This window comes from Lissotriton vulgaris, chromosome 5 (genome assembly GCF_964263255.1).
Source record: "Lissotriton vulgaris chromosome 5, aLisVul1.2, whole genome shotgun sequence".
NCBI lineage: Eukaryota > Metazoa > Chordata > Amphibia > Caudata > Salamandridae > Lissotriton > Lissotriton vulgaris.
In genome coordinates, this window is record NC_141693.1 from 1,073,919,867 (window position 1) to 1,073,941,403 (window position 21,537).

A 21,537-nucleotide genomic window follows, 5' to 3' on the forward strand; every position below is an offset into this window, starting at 1 on the left:
AAATGGTCATCTTTTGGGTGGCATTCCCCCAGATTCTTCTCTTATTTTGGGGAACAAGGTTTTGTTGGCCATTGGACTTCGGTCTGGCTATCCTGTGATGAAGTAGTTGTGCTCTCCTTTTTAATCATGATAGAATTGACATATACCAAATTGGCTATTTAATATACTTATAAGCCCTAATATTTGTTATTTGTGGTGCTCAGGGCCTGTAAATTAAATGCTACTAATGGGCTGCAGCACACATTGTGCCACCCAGTAAAGTAACACTGTAAAACATGTCCCATGCCTGCCATTGCAGCCTGGTTGTGCAGTTTTAAAATTGTAATTTCGTCCTGACAAAACAAGCCTCTAGCCAGGCCTAAACCTTCCTTTTTATACTTCTAAATCATTCAAAAGGAAGGCCCTAAAATGAGAATAGGGCAGAGTGCTTGGTATTTTAAAAGTCAGGCATATTTTACATATCCTGGCAATGAAAAACCTACAAAGGTATTTTTCACTACTACTTGAAGGGGAGGAGATAACTTGTTATAATAGTAATTTAAAATCCAACTTATTGGCTTTCATGCCAGTATCCAGCTGTCACCTGACCTCTGCTGGCTCCCTTGTGGTAAGATGTGTATTTCTCCCAGACAGTGGACAAAGGGCACTGGGAGTGGGACAGGGGGGCTCTACCATTAACAGTATGGCCTGGGGGTTGTGCCCATCCTCTTCCTGAGCTTCCTCCTGCCCCTAAACTGCAAGAAGTTGGTCTTTGGGTCTGGGGTCAATGAATAAGGTGCAGCTGTCTCCATCACATTGCTGGTTGACCTCAGCTTGCTGATTTGCTCCGCTGAAGAAGATCTGACTTCCAATCAATCTATCAATCAGGGTTTTGTTGAGCTCAACTACTCACCCAAGAGGGTCTTAAGGCCCTGAGGGGTGGGCTGCAACTCCTGGGAGTTCATGCTAATTTGTCGAAGAGGCAGGTCTTGAGGTCCCTCAGGTACTTGGAGAGAGTTGGTGTCTGGCGGAGGTGGAGAGGCAGGATATACAAGGCCTTGGCCATGACGAAGGAGAAGGAACGACCTCCTGTTCTGGTCTTCTTGATGTGTGGCACAATTGCAAGGGAGAGCTGGGCTGAGCAGAGGAATCTTTGGGGTGCGATGAACGAGAGGCGGTGGTTCAATTAAGCAGGACCGCTGTTGTGAAGGTCTTTTTGGGCGACAGTGGGAAGCTGGAAGGTGATTCTTTTCTCGGCGGGCAGTCAGTGTAGTGGCCTCAGGTGTTGGGAGATGTGACAGTGGCTTGGTAGGTTGAGAACTAGTCTTGCTGTGACATTCTAGATGTTCTTGAGTTTGCGGGTGAGGTTCTTGTTGATCCGGCAAAGAGTGCTTTGCTGAAGCACAGTCTGCTGCTGATGAGGGCATGGGTGATAGTTTTCCGGTGTTCAAGGGGACTCCAGTTGAAGGTATTTCGTAGGAGACTGAGGGTGTGGTAGCAGGAAGAGGAGACAGCATTGATATGGCGGTTCATTTTGAGTTTGGAGTCCAGGATGATTCTGAGGGTGGGTGCTTGATCCATGGGTGTGGTGGGTTCCCAAGCGTGGGGGGCCACCAGGTGTTGTTCCAGGCGTGGACCCATGATGAGTACTTTTGTCCATGTTAAGTTGTAGGCAGCTGTTCTTCATCCACCTGGCGACTGCTTCCATTCCTTCTTGAAAGTTGTGTTTGGAGATGTTGGGTTTGTTAGATAGGGAGAGGATGAGTTGAGTGTCGTCTGTATACGGTAAGATGTTGAGACCATATGATCTGACGATAGATGTGAGCATGCCATTAAGACGTTGAACAGGGTGAGGCTGATGGGGGGACCTTGGGGGACTCAGCAGCTGGTCGGTGTGGGATCTGAGAGGAAGGAAGAGATACTGACTCACGTTCTGTCAGAGAGAAATGAGCGAAATCCAGCCGAGGGCATTGTTATGGATTCCTGCGTCATGAAGTCTGTGGGTTAGGGTGCGGAGTGAGACTGTGTTGAAGGTTGCGGAGAGGTCCAGGAGGATGAGGGACACAGTCTCTCCTCTGTTGAGGAGTGAGCGGATGTCATCTGTTGCGGCGATGAGTGCGGTTTTGTGCTGTGGTTCTTCCCGAAGCCCAATTGGGAGAAGTCGAGGATGCCGTTTTCGTCAATGAAGGAGGCGAGTTGGCTGTTGACCACTTTTTTAATTACTTTCGCCAGGTACGGAAGTAAGGAGATTGGTCTGGAGTTCTTTAGGTCGATAGGGTCCGCCGAGGGTTTCATCAGGAGAGGGTTGATCTCAGCTTGTTTCCAGGTGTCGGGGAAGGTGGCGATTTCGAAGGCGCGGTTGATGATTCTTTGCAGCTCTGGGGCAATGATGTCTGTGGCTCTTTGGAAGATGTGATGGGGGCAGGGGTCTCTCGGGGCTCCGGAATTGGTGGTCTTCGTAGTCTTTAGGGTGTCTTCGCAGCTGAGGGTGGTCCAGCTGTCCAGTGTCAGCTGTGTGGTGCAGGGAGCAGTGGGTGTGGGTTCCTCGTGGAGGTTGTTGTCATTGAAGTTGTCCTAGATGGTCTTGATTTTGTGATGGAAGAAGGTGCTGAGTCTGTCACGGAGGTCCTGGTAGGGTGGGATGTCGGTAGTCTCAATGTTGGGTTGGGAAAACTCTTTAATGATTCCGAAAAGTTCCTTGCTGTTGTGTGCATGGGTGGAGAGTCTGTCCTGGAGTGCTTTCTTCCTTGAGTGTCTAATGAGTTTGTGGTCAGTGGCAGTGGCTTCTTTGTAGTTGTCAAAGTTGGCTGGGCTTTCTTAGCATGTGGTTTTGAGGATTTCTTGAAGGGGCGATGGTGTTGGCGTAGTCGGTGATTCAATTGTTTAGGGTACAGGTGGCGATGGTGGGGCCATCATCTGTGGCAGTGGGAGCGGAGTCACTGAGGGAGGCGGCGAGCTGGTCATCGAAGATCTTTTTCCAATTCTGCACTGGAGTTGGAGTGAGTGTCTGCGGGAGATGTTTGCTTTGAGCGTGAAGTGGACGCAGCGATGGTCTGTCCATGGGAGTTCAGAGGTTGGCTGAAGGTGATGGAGTTTCCTGCTGTGAAGATAGGGTTGAGGGTGGGTTGGTTCTGGTGCGATCTGTTTGAGTCCAATGATGTGAAGGTTGTCCAGGAGGGGGGTGGAGTTGAGGTCCCGGCGATTGTCGAGGTGGAAGTTGAGGTCTTTGATGTTACAAAAAGTGTCCCTAACACAGTCCCATTTCCTGGGGATGTACGAATAGTCTTTACGTAAGGCTGGTGGTCAGAAAGATTACATAAAACAATAGGAACAAATAATGCTACATTGTCAAGGAATTTAACAATTAAAAAATTAACAATAACAAATCATATGTTAAAAAGGCAATTTATTCCATACATTACATTTGTGTGCATGTTACATAAAAACATTACATTAAAAATAATTTAGAAAAAACAGTTGTTGACGCAGCGTTTCGGTATTGTAATTAACAACTTCTTCAGGACAGTTTTTCTAGACACAGTGGATGTGATGATGTCTTGCAATTTATCAACCACTTCTAGTAAAATGACATCGTTGTAATTAAAACAAGAGAGGTAAATGATGACCTTCTAAAGAGTTTCCACCTTCTGATGCAAGGGGTTGTATGATGGTACAACGTGATCCAAAATTTCGCGGTACATCACAACGTATCTTTTACAATGCAAGTCGTTACCATGACTTGCGCTGTAGGGTGCTGGACTTAGGAATAGTAAGATTTACTATTCCAACTCCAGCCTACGTACAGTAGGGAAGGTGTTGGAATAGTAAATCTACTATTCCTTAGTCTAGAGCGCCCTCCAGCGCAAGTCGTGGGAACGACTTGCATTGTAAAAGTCGCGTTGTAATGGCACCCCAGTGTTTTGACCGCGGTGTAAAGGCTGCTTACCGATGCAAGGTCTTCTCGGTATATATATGTACACTGGAGCCACCGTAGAATTCAATATTCGATATGCAAGTACAATAGTAAATACGACCACCACTGCTGGTGCGATTGAATTATTTAACCTTGGGCTGATGTTCCTGTATAGGAGTACTCCTGCCCGTTAGTTCAGTTTTGGGAATCCGCCTCCTTTGGCTTTAAAATTTGCCACCTGATACTTTCTATGTGGCCTCCCTGCTCACAGTGTACAGCTTCCGGGTCAGGAAAGAAAAAAGTTGAGGTCTCCCAGCAAGGTGGAGTCGGTGGAGGTGATGGCATGCGGGGTGATGATGTCAGTGATGGAGTCAGAGAAAGGTGCGCGGAGTCTGGGGTTCTGTAGATGAGGGTGCCTCAGAAGGTGATGGACGGGTTGGCCTGTATCTTGAAGTGGAGTTGTTGCATTAGGTCTGTGGACCTGTCGGTGTAGGTGCTCAAGCGGAGGCTGGTCTTGTGGACGATAGTGATGCCTCCCCTGGAGTGGTTTGGGTGGTCCTTATTGGTAATTTTGTATCCTTCCGAGAGGGCGATCTCGATGTCTGGTCCTGAGGTGTTGTTTGTCCAGGTTTCGGTGAGGAAGGCGATGTCAGGAGTGGTGCTGTCGAGGAGGTTCCATATTTCCATGGCGTGTCTGTGGTGGGAGCGGACGTTGATGAGGATGTATTGCAGGGTTTGGGTGGGGTTGTTGCTGGGCGGTGGGGTGGGTACTGGGTCTCAGCAAGGTTGAAGCAGTGGTGGCAGTTTCGACAGGTGAAAGGTCCATGAGCGTTGAGTGGTGAGGAGAGCTTGCAGTTTTTATTCTTGCCAACATTGAGTGCGTAGGGAGCCAAGGAACTGTAGCATTGGTAGGTCGAAGGACCAGTGTTCTAGAAAAAAATTTTTTTACTCTGTATGCAGCATCTGATCGACATTGATGCATTCCTGCTCCGTGCTTTTCCACCTTTATCAACAACTTAACCGGAACCCCACTCTTCAGCAGCACATCATTGTCAAGCCCCACTTCAGTTTCAGCTAGAAGCTTGCTTCTCCAACGACTTAACAACCACTTTTCCACCATAAAAGTTTCTAATTCAGAAGGTAAACTTTCCACCACAGCGAATCTGTTCCTTACATCCCACCCATGCACCATTACGGTCATCCTTACCTTTTGACTTTGCCCCGGTCCTTCATGACTTAATAACCACAGTTGGTGCTTTGTTGTTTTTACTGCTATTTTCTTTTACAGATTTTAAGAATTCATATAACTGGTTCTACTTATTGGATGATTGTAATTGTATTTATTGAAATATTACCTATTTTTCCAAGTTGGATTGGGATTTTTCTTGTGTTATATTTTCACTTCAATACTGTTTTAGTACTACATAAATAGTTTACATATTGCCCCTGAGTTTTGAGATTAAATGCTTTGTTGCAAGCTACCTCTTAAGCACTGCTTTATTTATTGACTTAATGGTTCACCCTGATACGGCTTGTCATTATTATTTGAGGTGGGTCCTCAACTAATACTCCAATTTCTTACACATAGTCTCTCTTATATATATTAATAAACATGCTTATATAAGGCTGAACAATAATTTCATAGTACAAATGAATAATTGCAGACAAGCTCTCCATCTCACATGGATCTTTTCATACCTTCTGCCAGGTCACTATCAAACCGAAGACTAAGCTGTGTAAAAAAGAAAATAACAAGGCAGCAGTTCTTTTCAAGCTATGCACCAGGCTTCTGGAACAACTTCCCTATATCACCCCAGTGCTGTTCCAAGTTAGGAAAGAGTTGAAGATGCTCCTTAAGAACATAAGCTAACACTCCTGTCATTCTTAGATTTTGTGCTTGTCTTTGACCCTGTGCAGTAATATGTATCCTTTTGGATAGTTCTGTGCAATAGAAATACGACAGAAATATGCATATTTTAACATTACAGACACAAATATTGAGGGAATTAAACACTTTAGTAATGATGGTAAGTGTGGTGCAACACCTATGTGAAGAAATATAAGACATTATTTGCCTTTGGGCTTTGTCAGGATCTCATTCACTTTTAACTAATGCATGGGATTTTTAACAGGTGAGGATCATAGTTCGACATATTTCAGTTTATAGTGTAATTGAACTGCCCATTATCAGGGCTCATTCTACAGTTTTTTTTAAAAGCATGTAAACACGAGGGTTAAAGCAATTTATGTTAACATTGATGACGAGTTGGAAAGAAAGACAGTGTACTTAATTTATATATAGAAAAGATGATTAAAAAAGGAGCCGTGTTTGGCTTTTTCCAAAGACTCCTCTAAAATATTTTAGAGCGAAAAGGAAAATATCAGGTTACAACACATCATTTCAGTAATATGGATGAATGGCAATATTCTGTTAGATTAAGGCATATTGGCGAACACCGCAGGTTCCGGTGTTTGAGGCGTGGTTTGATAAAATGAGAAGGGTCAGGAAATATGATGTACGCAAAACGGGTGGGGGGGATAAAAAAGTTTGAAAAAGATCTGGGGATTGTATTTTGATTAACCTATTCTTTTTATATTATGTTATGCTGGCAAGAATGACCATGTATATTTGTGAAGATTTTTTCTTTCTGTATCTGATTTAAGAAAACTGCAATTTACTCCAATAAAAAAATTCCAAAAAAAAAGGCTTATTTCTGCAACACACTTGATTACCAGATTTACACGAACGTGTAAAACCAAAGGGGTACATCATAGACCCAGAATGGTCCGACCTATCTCCAATTTCTTATGCTAATATGTTTATATATTACTTCATTTAGATTGCCTGCATGTATATTTGAGATATGTATCTAACCTAGAAATATGCTACGGTTTTGGTCGTACGTTGATCACCTTTGATCTAGCGAAATTAACAACTCTCTGACCGGATCAGAGAGTGAAACGGAAATATACTTAGTGCAAAAGAGAATAGCATCCATTCTTAGAATTTATTCAAGAAGTGTTAATATTTCTCGTATCCTCTGATCAATTAATGTTGAGGCAATTCATGGCCACATTATAAATCTAGTGAAAGTGAGCACCGTTTTGGTAGGCCAAACAAATAATGGGGTGATTCAGTTTCTCCTGTTTATTAGAGAAGTAATATATTATTTCAAATCTGCAATGCAGAAATGCATATCTGCGCTACAAGGTATGGAGGAATTATTTGAACAAGTGGATTGTTGTGTGCTTATATGCACTTGTCAAAATGCTTGCCCGGTATTATCATTCTGCTTGTTTATATTGAAAACTTGGTTAGTCAAATATAATCGTATTTTCAATGCAAGTGCGCAATCAGTTAAGACCGTGGTATGGCTATTTTTTATGATTTAAAATGACTATCTATGCGTCTTTACCCAATTCTATACATAACTAGCATTGTATAAATGTAATTTGCACTATCACTACTCCTGTTGAAACTCTGGCTCTCTTGTGCTCATGATACCAATCACAAGCATTAATACCATTGAAAGGAATTCAGAATAAAGCTGGAAGTAATGCGCCCTTTTCCTTCCTCTTTAGGTCAAATCGAACATGTTCATCTGAGTGTTCCTTTTGTCGCCATCAAAAGCAAAGAAATTAATATCACTGCCGTGGTATGGCCTACCCAGGCTGGAACACTCACTTACTTTTGGTGGATTGGAAATATTACAAAGGTATGGCATTTTGGGAATGTACTTTTGACAATCACTTAATGTAGAATCAATGTAATGAGGGCAGAGAGCAAAAGCAGACTGACGAATTGTTTTTTGTCCATCAATTGTCAATTATCCTTGTTGAATACATTTTAGAATTTGGCTAATAGCACGAATTGTTATATTTCAAAGTGCGAGAAAGATTCGAAGGGGCAACGAAGCACTTTGCAATTACAACACATTAAATACAGCAGTCAATCCATTCTAAACGGCATAAGATAAAAGGTCAGGGAGTATTTGTTACGACTGAGAGGCAGAGTAGATTCACTTCCTGTTGGTCAACTGCTCTTTTCGTTGTCCTGTGACAAGCCCCTTTATATCCAGCAGTGAGAATATGGTGGATACAGGCTGTGAATGGTTGTCACAAGTTTCAAATTAAAGCCATATGTTGGTGTTTGCTGCCATGAGGATGTTTGGTGTTTTTTTTTATTTTATTGAAGCACATGCTATAGCTTATCAATCAAGTTAGACTGAAGTGATCCAAATGTAGGTAACAAACATGTTGGTAAAAGCTGAGTTATCTTTTTGTAGGCAAGCAATGTTAAAGACCTGGGGACTAATTTATGAGTGTGGTTGCGCCACGTTTGCACCATGCAACATGGTACATACTGGAAGCAACCCTCTAAGTCAGATTTTTGAAGCCACACAAAGCCACAATGCATGGCTCTGCCTTGCTTAAAAAATCTGGAGTAAAGCAACGCAGCACAAATCTCTGCATTTCATTACTCTGCCTTGGGAAGCTTTTCCATGGGCGTTGCGTGGGTGTTCCCACACAACTTCCATGGATTTTGACGCATAATCCAGATGTACAGGAACTTGTAAATCTGGGATGCACCAAAAACGTACACCTTCCCAGAGGAGGCGTAACATGGAGGAATATCTCTATTTCTACTTATTTCTTCCTTTTTTTGTGTGTGCTGCATTCTGCTGCACAAACAATTAGAGGAGCATGCCTCCCAGGATTACAAAACAATCCTACATGCTACAGAGGCATCCTTGCATCATGGTCCAAGCGTTCCTGCATTGGCGCTAGGCTGCCAAAAGGGTGCCAGCGAAGGGGAAAGGACAAGAATGTGCTGTACAGCTTCAAATATGGCACATTCTTGGCCCTTTCCCTGTCACGCAGTACAGCGCAGCAAGACGATTTGCTACGCTGGATGACTTCCTCATAAATGAGCCCCATAGTGAATAAATCGTTTCATCTGCAATTCAATAAGATATATACTTTCAGTAATTACAAGTTTTATTTATCGGTCACAATCGTAGCAACTTTACATTTTCCTTCATGTTGCTCCCCTATAAAAGACAACACAATGTAAAAGATAAAAGTTCTTATGCTCTGCTAGAGATCAAACAAACAAAATTGTGCCCCTCTCCCTTTAAGCTTCAGAAAAATACATGTTCGGCTATAATCGTCACAAAGAACTAATACAAAAGCTCTGCACTGTGTGAAAACTTAGAAACTTTTAGCCAACTGATCCTTAGAAATAAGCAAACTCACTCCCAAGGCTCAAACTCGGCCTCGCCCACCAAGATCATGGCTTTTGGAACGACAGACAGAGGTCGGTAGTATGTACATGCCATGCATGCAAGGATGGGTCAGGCATGATTACTTTGTGTGTGTTTATAAGCAGGTCTGTGTGTGAGGGTGTGTGTACGAATGTGATGCACTAACACCAACCAACCTTGTGTAAGTGTACTCCAGTGACGGCAACGTCACATTTGTGTTCAAGAATGCCGATATTTATTGTGCCTCATTCTCTGCGGCTTTGCACACTTGGAGTAACGCAAATATGAAAGGAAATGGAGCCGATATAACTACACAAGTCCTTCTCGTGTAGTATTGAGCTTTCATCATCGTGCTATAATGAACACACTCAAGGGTCTCAGTCTGCATTGCTGCAGAGAAAAGGTGAAACATATGATTCATGAATGTATTTCAAGGCAGATTTATGTTAACTGGCGCATCCCCAGAGATGCGCCTGTTAACATGCGCCACAGTGCGCCACAGCTCCGCCAGCCATGGTGCGCCACATTTATAATGCGGCGCACCATGGTGCAAAAACGGCACAGATGCGTGACGCATCCGTGCCGGAAATGTGGCGCATTGCTGGAGCTGCGTCGCAAGCGCGACGCAGCTCCAGCAAGGCTCGGGGGTGCCCCATTTTAACAATGCTGCGTCAAGACCTACGCCTGCTTCAAGCAGGCGCAGGCTTTTGACGCAGCATTGGCTTAAAAGTGACTGAGTGAAATCTCATAGATTTCACTCAGCCACTTTTGCGAGGCGCACCTGCCCCGGAACGCCCACCCTGCGCCGGAACGCCCACAAGCGGCGCAGGGCTTTACAACGTGACACATCTGCCTAGATGCGTCACGTTGTAAATCGTTCGTAGGGATGCGCCACGTTTACGCCGCCTTGCGTGACGCAACAGCGGCGTAAACGTGGCGCAAGGGCCTCATAAATCTGCCCCATAGTTTTTTTAAGTGTTACCATGTTGCCTTCTTCATATCACAGCTCTTCCTAGACTGGGCATGTCGATGAGGTTCATTGACCTCCCATGGGATGGAAAATGCCAACTTTGCTGATAGAGTAGACTGCGCGTCTATAAATCTACAGAATAAATTAATTTACAATCAATCTCATTTAACTTTTTAGGCCTCGTCTAATATCGTGCATGTGCTATTTGCTGCATGGGCATTGTATACATAAAGGCCTTGGAGACGCCCTTGCTTACCATTGGTTTGTCCCATCTTCATTCTTCAAAGCAGCCTTTTAATTGGGCAACACAGGCCAGTGCATCAGTTCCATTCCTTCGGTGGAGCATGGACGAAGTACAAATTAATGAAACTCAATTAGGGGGCATCCACTGCTCGCACATGGGCTTCTTTCCGCTCTTGCACAACCTCGACCCAAAGGTATTGGAGCGCTTAGCATGAGTTCCAGTTATGTTGCATTCTTGGTTTTTCTTTTCTTTTTATATTTTGGCAGAGAGACACATTAAACAACATGACATTTTTTTTAAGCACAGGGAGATTAGGTGATTTCCTTAGAATCAACAGGATGTTGAACCAATGCTGAGACTCAAACCTTGTTCCCATGCAATTTTACGCCGTTAGGTGCTTTGAACTGAATTGAGCCACTCCCCCTGTACTCTGTCATGGAATATGCCACTGCTTCCCCTGTAGTTGTATCCTTATCGCTGTTGCTTGCAGTCTTCTCTATTCATTAATATTTGCATCCCCACATGCACACCATTGGTCAAGAAACCTTCAAAATACTAGTTCAAAGGGTCCAGTATTTATTCGATTTCCAGAGCAGCTGGAACGGGGGTACTGCTCTAATCAGACGAGGATCTGTGATCCAGCTCCTTACAACCACACGACAAGAAGAGTAGTCTGGAGTTAGGTCAATCTCCTTGGAAGGCGTTGAGGAAAAGGTTCAAATTACATTATCTTGTATTCCCAGCCAAGCCAGACAATTACAAAAAAGCCCTTCATCAATATATGGGCAGGGATCATGTACAGGTGGTGTGTTATTTTTACAGTCTAAGGGGAGGGCAAGGCTAACACAAGGAGCCCCTAGAGGAATATGAGAGTGCTTCTTACACCAGTGAGTTCACAGGCAAAAAAATGCCCATACCTACCTATAACAATGACAATTTCAGCTCCCTACAGCATGGATGCAACAGATTGCAGTCAGGCTCAATCCACAATCCTAATGGTGAAGTCAAAGGCTGTACATCCATTATGATCAGATCTACAATTACATATGAAGCCCACTATAGTTTGCTATTCACATTACTCCCTAAGCACAAAAGAAAAAAATCAATTTTCTCTATTTGGCTGTGCATTGGGTACCTGGATGGCTCTTGGGATCAAGGATCCCCCTTTAAAAAGCATTGGCAAAGCCAATAGGTCTCACCTATGTGAGATAGATTTGCTTTGCCAATGTTTCTTAGCCATGTTGCTGCATGCGTGAAAGTAAAGAAAAAAAGCGGTATGGCACAGCCAGTGTTGACCGTTACTTTCAGCCATGTTGCCCTGAAGCCATCACTGTTGTACAATATGGCTAAAAAATCATTGGCAAAGTCAATAAATCTCATATAGGCGAGACCTATTGGTTTTGCCAGTGCTTGTTTGCCTGAATATTTGCTGAAGGCTACATCCCAATCCAATGGCTGGCATTAAAAAGCATAGGACTGAGAGTGGTACCATCTCTTTGAAGCATGCAACTATTTTATCCTAAATGTTATAGCATTGTCCAATAATTGTAGAGCTGTCAGACACCTATGTATTTGCTAGTGGGAGTATGTTGCCACCAGTGGTAACGCATAATAAATTGGTTTATTTTCAGGGACGTGTTTCACTCTTCTTTTGATAAGATTACTCATATTTTCATGACACTGCAATGTAAACATATGTGGCATACCTTGGACTCTTGCCTTTCTGACCACAAAGCCTTGTTTATCATGCTGCCCTAGCGACTGGCAAGATGTTTTTCAATGCTAACAACTAGTCTGTGTCTAATTAACATGAAGCATATGTGTGGGGCTGTTTGCCACAAAAAACATTTATGGGTTTATTTCTTCTCAAAACAACAGGAATGAATATACTATGACAGGCCTTTTCGTGACTTTGTATGAGTGTCTTATTGTACTGGTTTTACATGTACTCTAAGAAATCCCTTCTGTGGGTCAGAATACTTCATGTTTGATTAAGCAAGAAACTGAAATGAGCAAAAGATACGTATTTTTGGCAAGTAAGCATCGAAAAATGGGCCAAGTAATGTAACTGATACCACAAGTTACATAGTGAAATACGTGCGTATATCTCATAAATAATAAAAAATATCAAGGGTAACCGCACAGGCAGAAAATTAGACAAGTGTGTTAAATTTATAACACAAGATGTAGGGATTTCTAGACAGTACCGAAATTTGACATTTGCTTCTGCAACCATGGTACAAATATATCCGTCTCATTGCATATTTCATCTTCCAAAAATAATTCATGATAGGTAGCACCTCTTTGACTTGCAACTATTGCACTTACAATGATCTAGCTATTAATGACTTGAAGACAAAGTAATTGTATTACTCCCTAAATCATTTGAGCTATCACACAAGTACTCTAGCAACGTGAAAAATGGGTCTCGTTGAATCCTTACCTCACTGACATTACTAATTTTAGTAATAACAGATCACCAAGAAGCCTCCAAAAATGAACAACTTTACAGCATATTCGCCCAATCTCCTACCATAGTATGGCATCTGATGCAGTGAACCAAATATGTATCACAAAATGTATGCTGATGGCCTGGCGTATAATATAGCTGGCATACTCCTCTTCACCATGAACTACCAAATCAACGCTGTCTCATCATCCTGCTTCCACAGGTCATGCCTGTTCCAAAAGATCTTTAAGTGGATCCCCATCGAGTCCAGAAAGATGGTCACCCACACACTAATCAGCAGCAGAAATGACTACGGCAATGCACTCTATGAAGGAATCACCCAGAAACTCCTCAGAAAACTGCAGAATATTCAGAACCCCTCCGCTAGACTCATTCCAACAACCCCACTGCAGCCACATCACCGGCCACCTGAGAGACCTCCACTGGTTCCAAGTCAACAATAGAATCACTTTCAAGCTCCTCACACATGCCTACAAAGCCCTATACAACATGGGACCTGTGTAACCCAACCACCGCCTCAGATTCCCTGCACACACCAGAAACCTTAGCTCTGCCCATCTGTTCCTGGCTACCGTCCTGCATATCTGAAAGACCACAGCCGGAGAAAAACCATTCTCCTATTTTGTAGCAAAGACATGGAACTAAGGGTGGGCGTAGTTCGCGAAGTTGAGCTACGCGAAGCAACGCGAAGTGCACTTCGCACTACGCGAACTTCACGTAGCACTAGGCGAGCTGCGTAGTAGTATGTTCGCACTGTGCAAGATGCGTTTTCAATGATTGCACAGTGCGGACAAGCATCCGGCACTGTGCAATCATTGAAAACTGCATCTTGCACAGTGCAAGCTGTAGTTTTCTGCTGCTCGAGTAGATTTTTACTCTAGCGGCAGCTTTCTCAACGCGAACTGGTAGTTTCTCATTGCGAGCGGTCGCGAACATGCGCAACCACTCGCAATGCAAAACATGACCTCCCCGCGTTGAGAATCTCGCCGGGATGTAATTTTGCTTGCTCGCAGTCGCGAACATGATGTTGAGGACCGCGAACAAGCAAAAAATTACCGCTGCACTACGCTACGCTGCACTACGCGTGTTTGCACTGTGCTACGTGCAGCTTGTGTAGTGCAAAGTTGCTCAAACTTCGCAAACTAGGCGAGCGTAGTGTAGTGCTTCGTCCAGGGTTACATGGAACTCCCTGCCTCTCCACCTCAGTCAATCACAGTTACTGCCTCAATTCTGGAAGGACCTCTACACCTGGATCTTCATCTCAACCACAGAGCCTTCGACAGACCAGCAGCTCCCCCTTCCCCAAGCGCCTTGAGACCCTTACGAGTGAGTAGTCGTGCTTTACAAGCCACCTGATTGATTGATTAATATACAGAGAAAATGTGAATCTGCTTTAGATTAGAGCTGCCTTGCAAGCTATGTATGTTGTTCTTATATAATATGCCCCATGCAAAAGCACTTAAAAATGCCAAGAGAAGTATCCAAGATGGAGACCCAATAACAGTACTGAACAAGAAGCTCAGACACTGGAGATTAAATGGCTGAAGTGAGTAAGGGATGTCATCCCTGCTATATAAATAATTGTGAGGATCTCAAAGGAAACTAGGATTACTCCCAAGTGGGAGGAAAGAGTTTGCTTGTTGCAGTTTATGAAGCCATAGAGCGTAATGTTGGTACTTTTAAAGTAATATAGTGAAATTTGCATGTTATATAAGATTTGGCCACAAAGCCAAACATGCTGTGACCTTTAGTAATTTCTTGACTAATCCCCACAATGCTGATTACTCGATTTAGGGGTGATGGCTATCTGCACTGTGTGAGAAACACCCTCCAAAAATAATTTTCAAAATTAGCTAGATCTCAACCTCCTTCTTCTAGCTTAACAACACAGTTTCATTCTAAACACTCTAGGGAAAATGTCTGTCCAAATATATGCATTTAATAGCTGATTCATTTTTCTAAAGCAAATATATCATTTAAAATCAAAGTAAGTACTAAACAACTATAAGGGTGATGATTACTTGTATCTCATTTTTCCAGTCCAGTATGAAGTGAGAAATATACAAATTTAGTTTGGGAAGCAACTGAGTGTATTTCTGTTTGTACAGTGCACCTTCTATGTAACAAATATTACTAGCTGTCTATTCAGATAAGAATGTTGTGTGCATCTTAGTTCTTTGGGTGGTATTTCCTTAGTGGAATGTATTAAGATTACTTTTGTCTTGAGTCTAATACGATGCACTCCAAAATTGTTCTATAAACACACACATATTTTAAAAAAATTCTGAGTGGATCCAAAAACAGAGCAATATCATTTGCATTAGGTCACAACTTGTAGGCCTCAGGAATCATTGGACTAACCAGTGCATTCATACAAATATGTGTGGCAAAATGTGACAACTCTGATAGGTGCGACATTGAAAATATATTGATTCAACATATTTGACATTAAACAAAGCACCATCAGTTGCACTTTAAAAAAAGACATTGCCAATCTGATGAACTGCTCGGAAAATGTCAGTGTTCATTGAAACCGCTCCAAGGTCTGTCCATTTTACCAGGTCGAAAGTCTTTTCAGCCTCAAGAAATTTAATTTAGAGGAAAGTAACTGTTAAATAACAGAAATCCATGACCTCAATGAAGTACTGTGCATTTGAAGAAAGTGGGTGGCCTGGTAAAACATTGGTTTGATATTGTTGTTTCAAATCTGAATCCTACCAGCATGATAATCATTTCACAATCTTCTAGTCTGAATTCCAATGTGCGAGTGTCCAGAATTACTCAAATAGCTTATGGTTCTTTTCTGGTTTTAAAAATGATATCACCCAACCCTGGCATTATGTGTGTTGGACATACATACATGCTCATTCTGAAATAATTTCAATATTTCACAGGGTGAACCATCCCCTCCATGGGCATAATGTAATGGCAAATTTCACCTGTTCTTTGGAAATCAATTTACCAATATACTTGGGAGTGACTCTGACAGAACAATTCATATGGGACCAGCAAGTCTCTAAGTCCTACCTGAGATTAGCACAGATAGTGGGTGGCATAGGCAGATTTTGCAGTGCCTCATCCTTTAAACCGGTTACCCCTGCCCTAGAGATATATAAAATACAGGTCAGGTCTGCAGTCTTATATGCAGCCGAACTCTGGGGACACACTAACGCATGTAAACTGTAAGTGCGCTGGGGATGCCCAGACGTGGGTCCCAGGCACTCCACACCACTGGAGTCAAGCTAGCCGGGCTGATGAGAGGTGTTACCTCGAAACCGGTCCGGTCCTCGGATGCTTGATTCCGTTCTGGGAAGGACATGGCTTTTGTAGTTCGGACTGGACTGTTCCCATGGGGCACAGGGTCAGAGCTGATTTGCATATCGCCATTCTCTAACCCAGGGTGGTGTGGAGTGCAAAAAACGATGGATTTGGTCCCAGATCTTTGGACTGGGGTGAATGTGTGACATTGATCCACATTCGGTCCATCACCTGTTTTGTTTGCAATTGCCGCCCTAAGTGCGCTGGGGATGCCCAGACGTGGGTCCCAGGCACTCCACACCACTGGAGTCAAGCTAGCCGGGCTGATGAGAGGTGTTACCTCGAAACCGGTCCGGTCCTCGGATGCTTGATTCCGTTCTGGGAAGGACATGGCTTTTGTAGTTCGGACTGGACTGTTCCCATGGGGCACAGGGTCAGAGCTGATTTGCATATCGCCATTGTCTAACCCAGGGTGGTGTGGAGTGCAAAAAACGATGGATTTGGTCCCAGATCTTTGGACTGGGGTGAATGTGTGACATTGATCCACATTCGGTCCATCACCTGTTTTGTTTGCAATTGCCGCCCTAAGTGCGCTGGGGATGCCCAGACGTGGGTCCCAGGCACTCCACACCACTGGAGTCAAGCTAGCCGGGCTGATGAGAGGTGTTACCGCGAAACCGGTCCGGTCCTCGGATGCTTGATTCCGTTCTGGGAAGGACATGGCTTTTGTAGTTCGGACTGGACTGTTCCCATGGGGCACAGGGTCAGAGCTGATTTGCATATCGCCATTGTCTAACCCAGGGTGGTGTGGAGTGCAAAAAACGATGGATTTGGTCCCAGATCTTTGGACTGGGGTGAATGTGTGACATTGATCCACATTCGGTCCATCACCTGTTTTGTTTGCAATTGCCGCCCTAAGTGCGCTGGGGATGCCCAGACGTGGGTCCCAGGCACTCCACACCACTGGAGTCAAGCTAGCCGGGCTGATGAGAGGTGTTACCTCGAAACCGGTCCGGTCCTCGGATGCTTGATTCCGTTCTGGGAAGGACATGGCTTTTGTAGTTCGGACTGGACTGTTCCCATGGGGCACAGGGTCAGAGCTGATTTGCATATCGCCATTGTCTAACCCAGGGTGGTGTGGAGTGCAAAAAACGATGGATTTGGTCCCAGATCTTTGGACTGGGGTGAATGTGTGACATTGATCCACATTCGGTCCATCACCTGTTTTGTTTGCAATTGCCGCCCTAAGTGCGCTGGGGATGCCCAGACGTGGGTCCCAGGCACTCCACACCACTGGAGTCAAGCTAGCCGGGCTGATGAGAGGTGTTACCTCGAAACCGGTCCGGTCCTCGGATGCTTGATTCCGTTCTGGGAAGGACATGGCTTTTGTAGTTCGGACTGGACTGTTCCCATGGGGCACAGGGTCAGAGCTGATTTGCATATCGCCATTGTCTAACCCAGGGTGGTGTGGAGTGCAAAAAACGATGGATTTGGTCCCAGATCTTTGGACTGGGGTGAATGTGTGACATTGATCCACATTCGGTCCATCACCTGTTTTGTTTGCAATTGCCGCCCTAAGTGCGCTGGGGATGCCCAGACGTGGGTCCCAGGCACTCCACACCACTGGAGTCAAGCTAGCCGGGCTGATGAGAGGTGTTACCTCGAAACCGGTCCGGTCCTCGGATGCTTGATTCCGTTCTGGGAAGGACATGGCTTTTGTAGTTCGGACTGGACTGTTCCCATGGGGCACAGGGTCAGAGCTGATTTGCATATCGCCATTGTCTAACCCAGGGTGGTGTGGAGTGCAAAAAACGATGGATTTGGTCCCAGATCTTTGGACTGGGGTGAATGTGTGACATTGATCCACATTCGGTCCATCACCTGTTTTGTTTGTAAACTGATCAAAGCAGAACATTCTTTCAAGCGGCATCTGTTTGATCTCCCGCAAAGTACACCTTTGCTCCCACTACGTTTGGACCTGGGTCTGGACCCTATTACCGAGCTGGCGGCAGCCCGACCTCTGCTCTATTGGAGAAGGCTCTGGTCTGTCCCGGAGCTGGAACCGTTCAGAGCAGAATTTAAAAACATTTGGGGGCAGTTAAAGACCAAGAACATACCATGGCTAACACATGCTAAGTCCCTTTTCTACCAAATCGGCCTTCCCCAACTTTGGGACACACCGGAGGATAGCTGTTTGAGGACCCAAAGGTCTGTCCTGGTGGCAGCTGTTAAAGCGTATAACCTCAAAATGCTACATTCCTCTAATTCCCTGGGCAGACTATCCAATGAGTTTCTCACAACCAAAGATGAATTCAGGATGGAGGCGTTTTTGGACTTGGTGCAACCTCGACTGGCAAGAAAGCTTTACATTCAACTGAGACATGGATCCCTACCAGTCGGAGAATTCACTTCAAGATGGGCTAAAGCGATGAAACCTAACTGCCCTGCCTGCAATCATGACAAGGAAGACATTACACACATCCTCTTTTTCTGCCCAGCATATGGCGAAATTCGGAAGTGCTGGATCATCCCACTTTGCAAGAACTTGGGCTTTAGGCACTGTACTCTCGCCCGTAGAGTCTTAACTTATGATACTACCCCCCCCTCCCCATTGTCTTCGCTGTTTCCAGGTTTCTTCTCGATATGTGGAGGAGAAGATCCGTAATAATCCACAAGGACTAAGGGACGACTGCTTCCATTCATAACTATTACTTTGATATCCACTGTTTAATAACTTTTTAACTCGATGTATTTATATTTTAATACTGTGCTTGTACATATTTTATTGCACTTTTATGGCCTATGACCGAAATAAAGTTATCAAAGTAAGTAAGTAATTTACCAATATTGATTGCTATTTGTGAGACAGTTTAGTGAGCTTAGTAGTTTCCCAAAATCTAGTAATTGTTCTACTGAGCCTTGGAAGGGGTTTCAAGATATACATTTCTGTAAACGTTCTGGACACTTTGCCAATAGTCTGCATTTAAACCACAAATATGAAATATTTCACAAACTATTTTCACATCCTGATTACAGATTTTTTATTTTCAAACTTTCTAAACCAGGAGCTGCCTGATTTTATTATCATCTTCAAAGATACACCGAAATACTGTTCTTTTATTTACCAGCCGTGTCTCCAGAATCATAAATCTAGTTTTCTCCATCAGTAAATGTACTTCTAGTACATTGTCATTAGGAGTGTTTAAAGCTGCTACCTGTTGCATACCAGCTAATTGTTGTTCAGTGTCCACTTCTTCCTGACTTTTCTTTTATGCATAAACTAATAAAACACCTAAAGTATATGCCTTAAATATATCCTAGAGTATACCCAAAGATCAGGGACCTTCATTTATGTGAACAGAAAACTTAGCAGATGATTAAAAGCCTTCTACAGCTCCAGACTCATCAGCAGAGAAAGGCTAGACTTCCAAGGTTTCTCGCAGTGGCAATAATTGCATTTAGAATTTTCTTTGCAGTCAGCAGTCTGAGCGAATGATCCAAGAAGATGTAATGGACGCAGAACATAGCCCAAGCTACACTCATTTTTGCCTCTTTCTTATGCTGATTGGTTTTCACAATCATTTTGAATATTAGTTCTAAAGAAGTTAAAGTTAAAGCCCCCCACCTCTTCCTTACCGTTAGGAATGGAAACATGGACAGCAACAAAAGAAGCATTTCCGGTGCTAGGGGTTCATCTACTATGGGAGCATAGTGGCTTACAAAAATCAGCTCAGAGTTGATTGAATCCATCAGAATAAGCCTTTCCCCGCTTTTTCCCACAATACTCATTGCTATACCTCATTTCTTGGTAACCCTAAATGTAAGCCAATGTATTAGAGAGGTGGGATTTCTAAAACAAACCACAAACCACTTTCATGTCAGAATATTATTGTTTTAAAAAATCTAATTGGTGCTTGTGAAGGCTCTAGGCCATTGGCAGCATGCCCTCTTCTAGTGAGGTGCTGGGTAAACTCAGGTTGCACGTACACACATCCATAAAAAACACAAGGGGTAGGTCTAGGAGACAGATTGACAAGAATATTTCATTTGGTAGCACCACCTGGAGGATCACAGATTGTGGGATGATGTGGGGTGGGGTGGTATGCTATCTGAATAAGGCACTGGGAGTCGGAGCTCGGGTAGCAATACTGTCCATTTGGGAGAATGTATGGACTGCTGTATACACTGCTGCTGTCCGAGTGCTGCATGTACTGTAACTCGGCCAGTCTCTGTAACAATGGCTTTGTGGCTGCAAGATAATTGTGCTGTGGCAACATATGTTGGACAGAATGCTGAATGAATAAAACATTCACCCCCAGTCAAGAGAGCTGGGTAAATCCATCATTCCTTTGCTCACTATGCCATCCCAGAGTGGACCCAGACATTTGTGAATCAGCCTTGACCCTGTTCCCCATGGGAACAGTCCAGTCCAGGTGGTAAAAAACAGTGGATTTAGGCCCAGGTCTCTGTACTGGGGTGAATGTTTAAAGTTTTCAACATTCTGTCCATCAATTTTTCTTTCAGCATTTGTCAACCCGAGTTGGACAGGTATGCCCAGACGTGGGTCCTGTGCTCTACGTGCCACTGGAGTCAAGCTAGCCTTGCTGGTGAGTGGTAATACCCCGAATCTGGTCCCAGGATGCTTGTTTCCTGTCGAGGGAGGACCTGGCCGGCAGTTCTGGCTGGACAGTTCCCATGAAGAGCAGGGTCAAGACTTATTTGCATATAGCTGGGTTTAAACTGGAATGACATGGGGATCAAAAAAAACTATGGATTTAGGCCCAGATCTCTGTACTGGGGTGAATGTTTGACATTGTTCAGCATTCCATCCATCAATTGTGCTTTTTGCTTTCTTCAGGATAATTGTAGCACAGGTTCCATTCTTAGGGTATACCTGCTGCTGCACAGGACTCGACCTCATAAAGAGTCCAGATAGGCTAGGGTACACTGTGGAGTCACATATACATTTAGAGCATTGGTCCGTGCCTTCTCTTGTTCTGTCTAAGATTTCCACGTAACTTTTTGTAACAGTGTTGCAAGATACATGTTCCAATTTGTTGTAAAAAGCTCCCTGTTTATTTGAAACTAGTTTGGTTTGAAATGCAGCTCAATGCGATGAGAGGGAACTTGTCATAAATGCAGAAAGGGCTTTGTAAACAACTTTTTGAATAGCAGTCATTTTCCTGTCTAAGAGAACATTGTGTTTTGTATATGTCAAAGTGTTTATAGCTTTCCAGAAGAGTTCCCAACAGAATTGTACCACGTGGTAGATTCTTAGGAGAAAAGGGTGGTTAAACAGCACAAGGGCCTAGGAGATCAGTAACTAAGACATTAGAAGGTGTAGTTCAAGGGTCCACTTTTTTGCCAGCTCCTGATTTTGAATAATTTTGAAATCAATTGTGGGGATCCCTGGGATTTTTATTTAGGGAGGGGAACATG

The 21,537-nt window shown here is 43.8% G+C and overlaps 1 protein-coding gene across 1 annotated transcript in view; it reads left to right on the top strand.

The window, feature by feature from the left end:
* SORCS3 (sortilin related VPS10 domain containing receptor 3) overlaps positions 1–21,537 on the top strand; it is a 1,546,015-nt gene that overhangs the window by 1,264,615 nt on the left and 259,863 nt on the right. Inside the window, exon 23 of the mRNA XM_086919577.1 lies at positions 7,475–7,608. Within this exon, the coding sequence (XP_086775703.1) occupies positions 7,475–7,608 (134 nt within the window). The remainder of the gene's footprint in view (positions 1–7,474; positions 7,609–21,537) is intronic.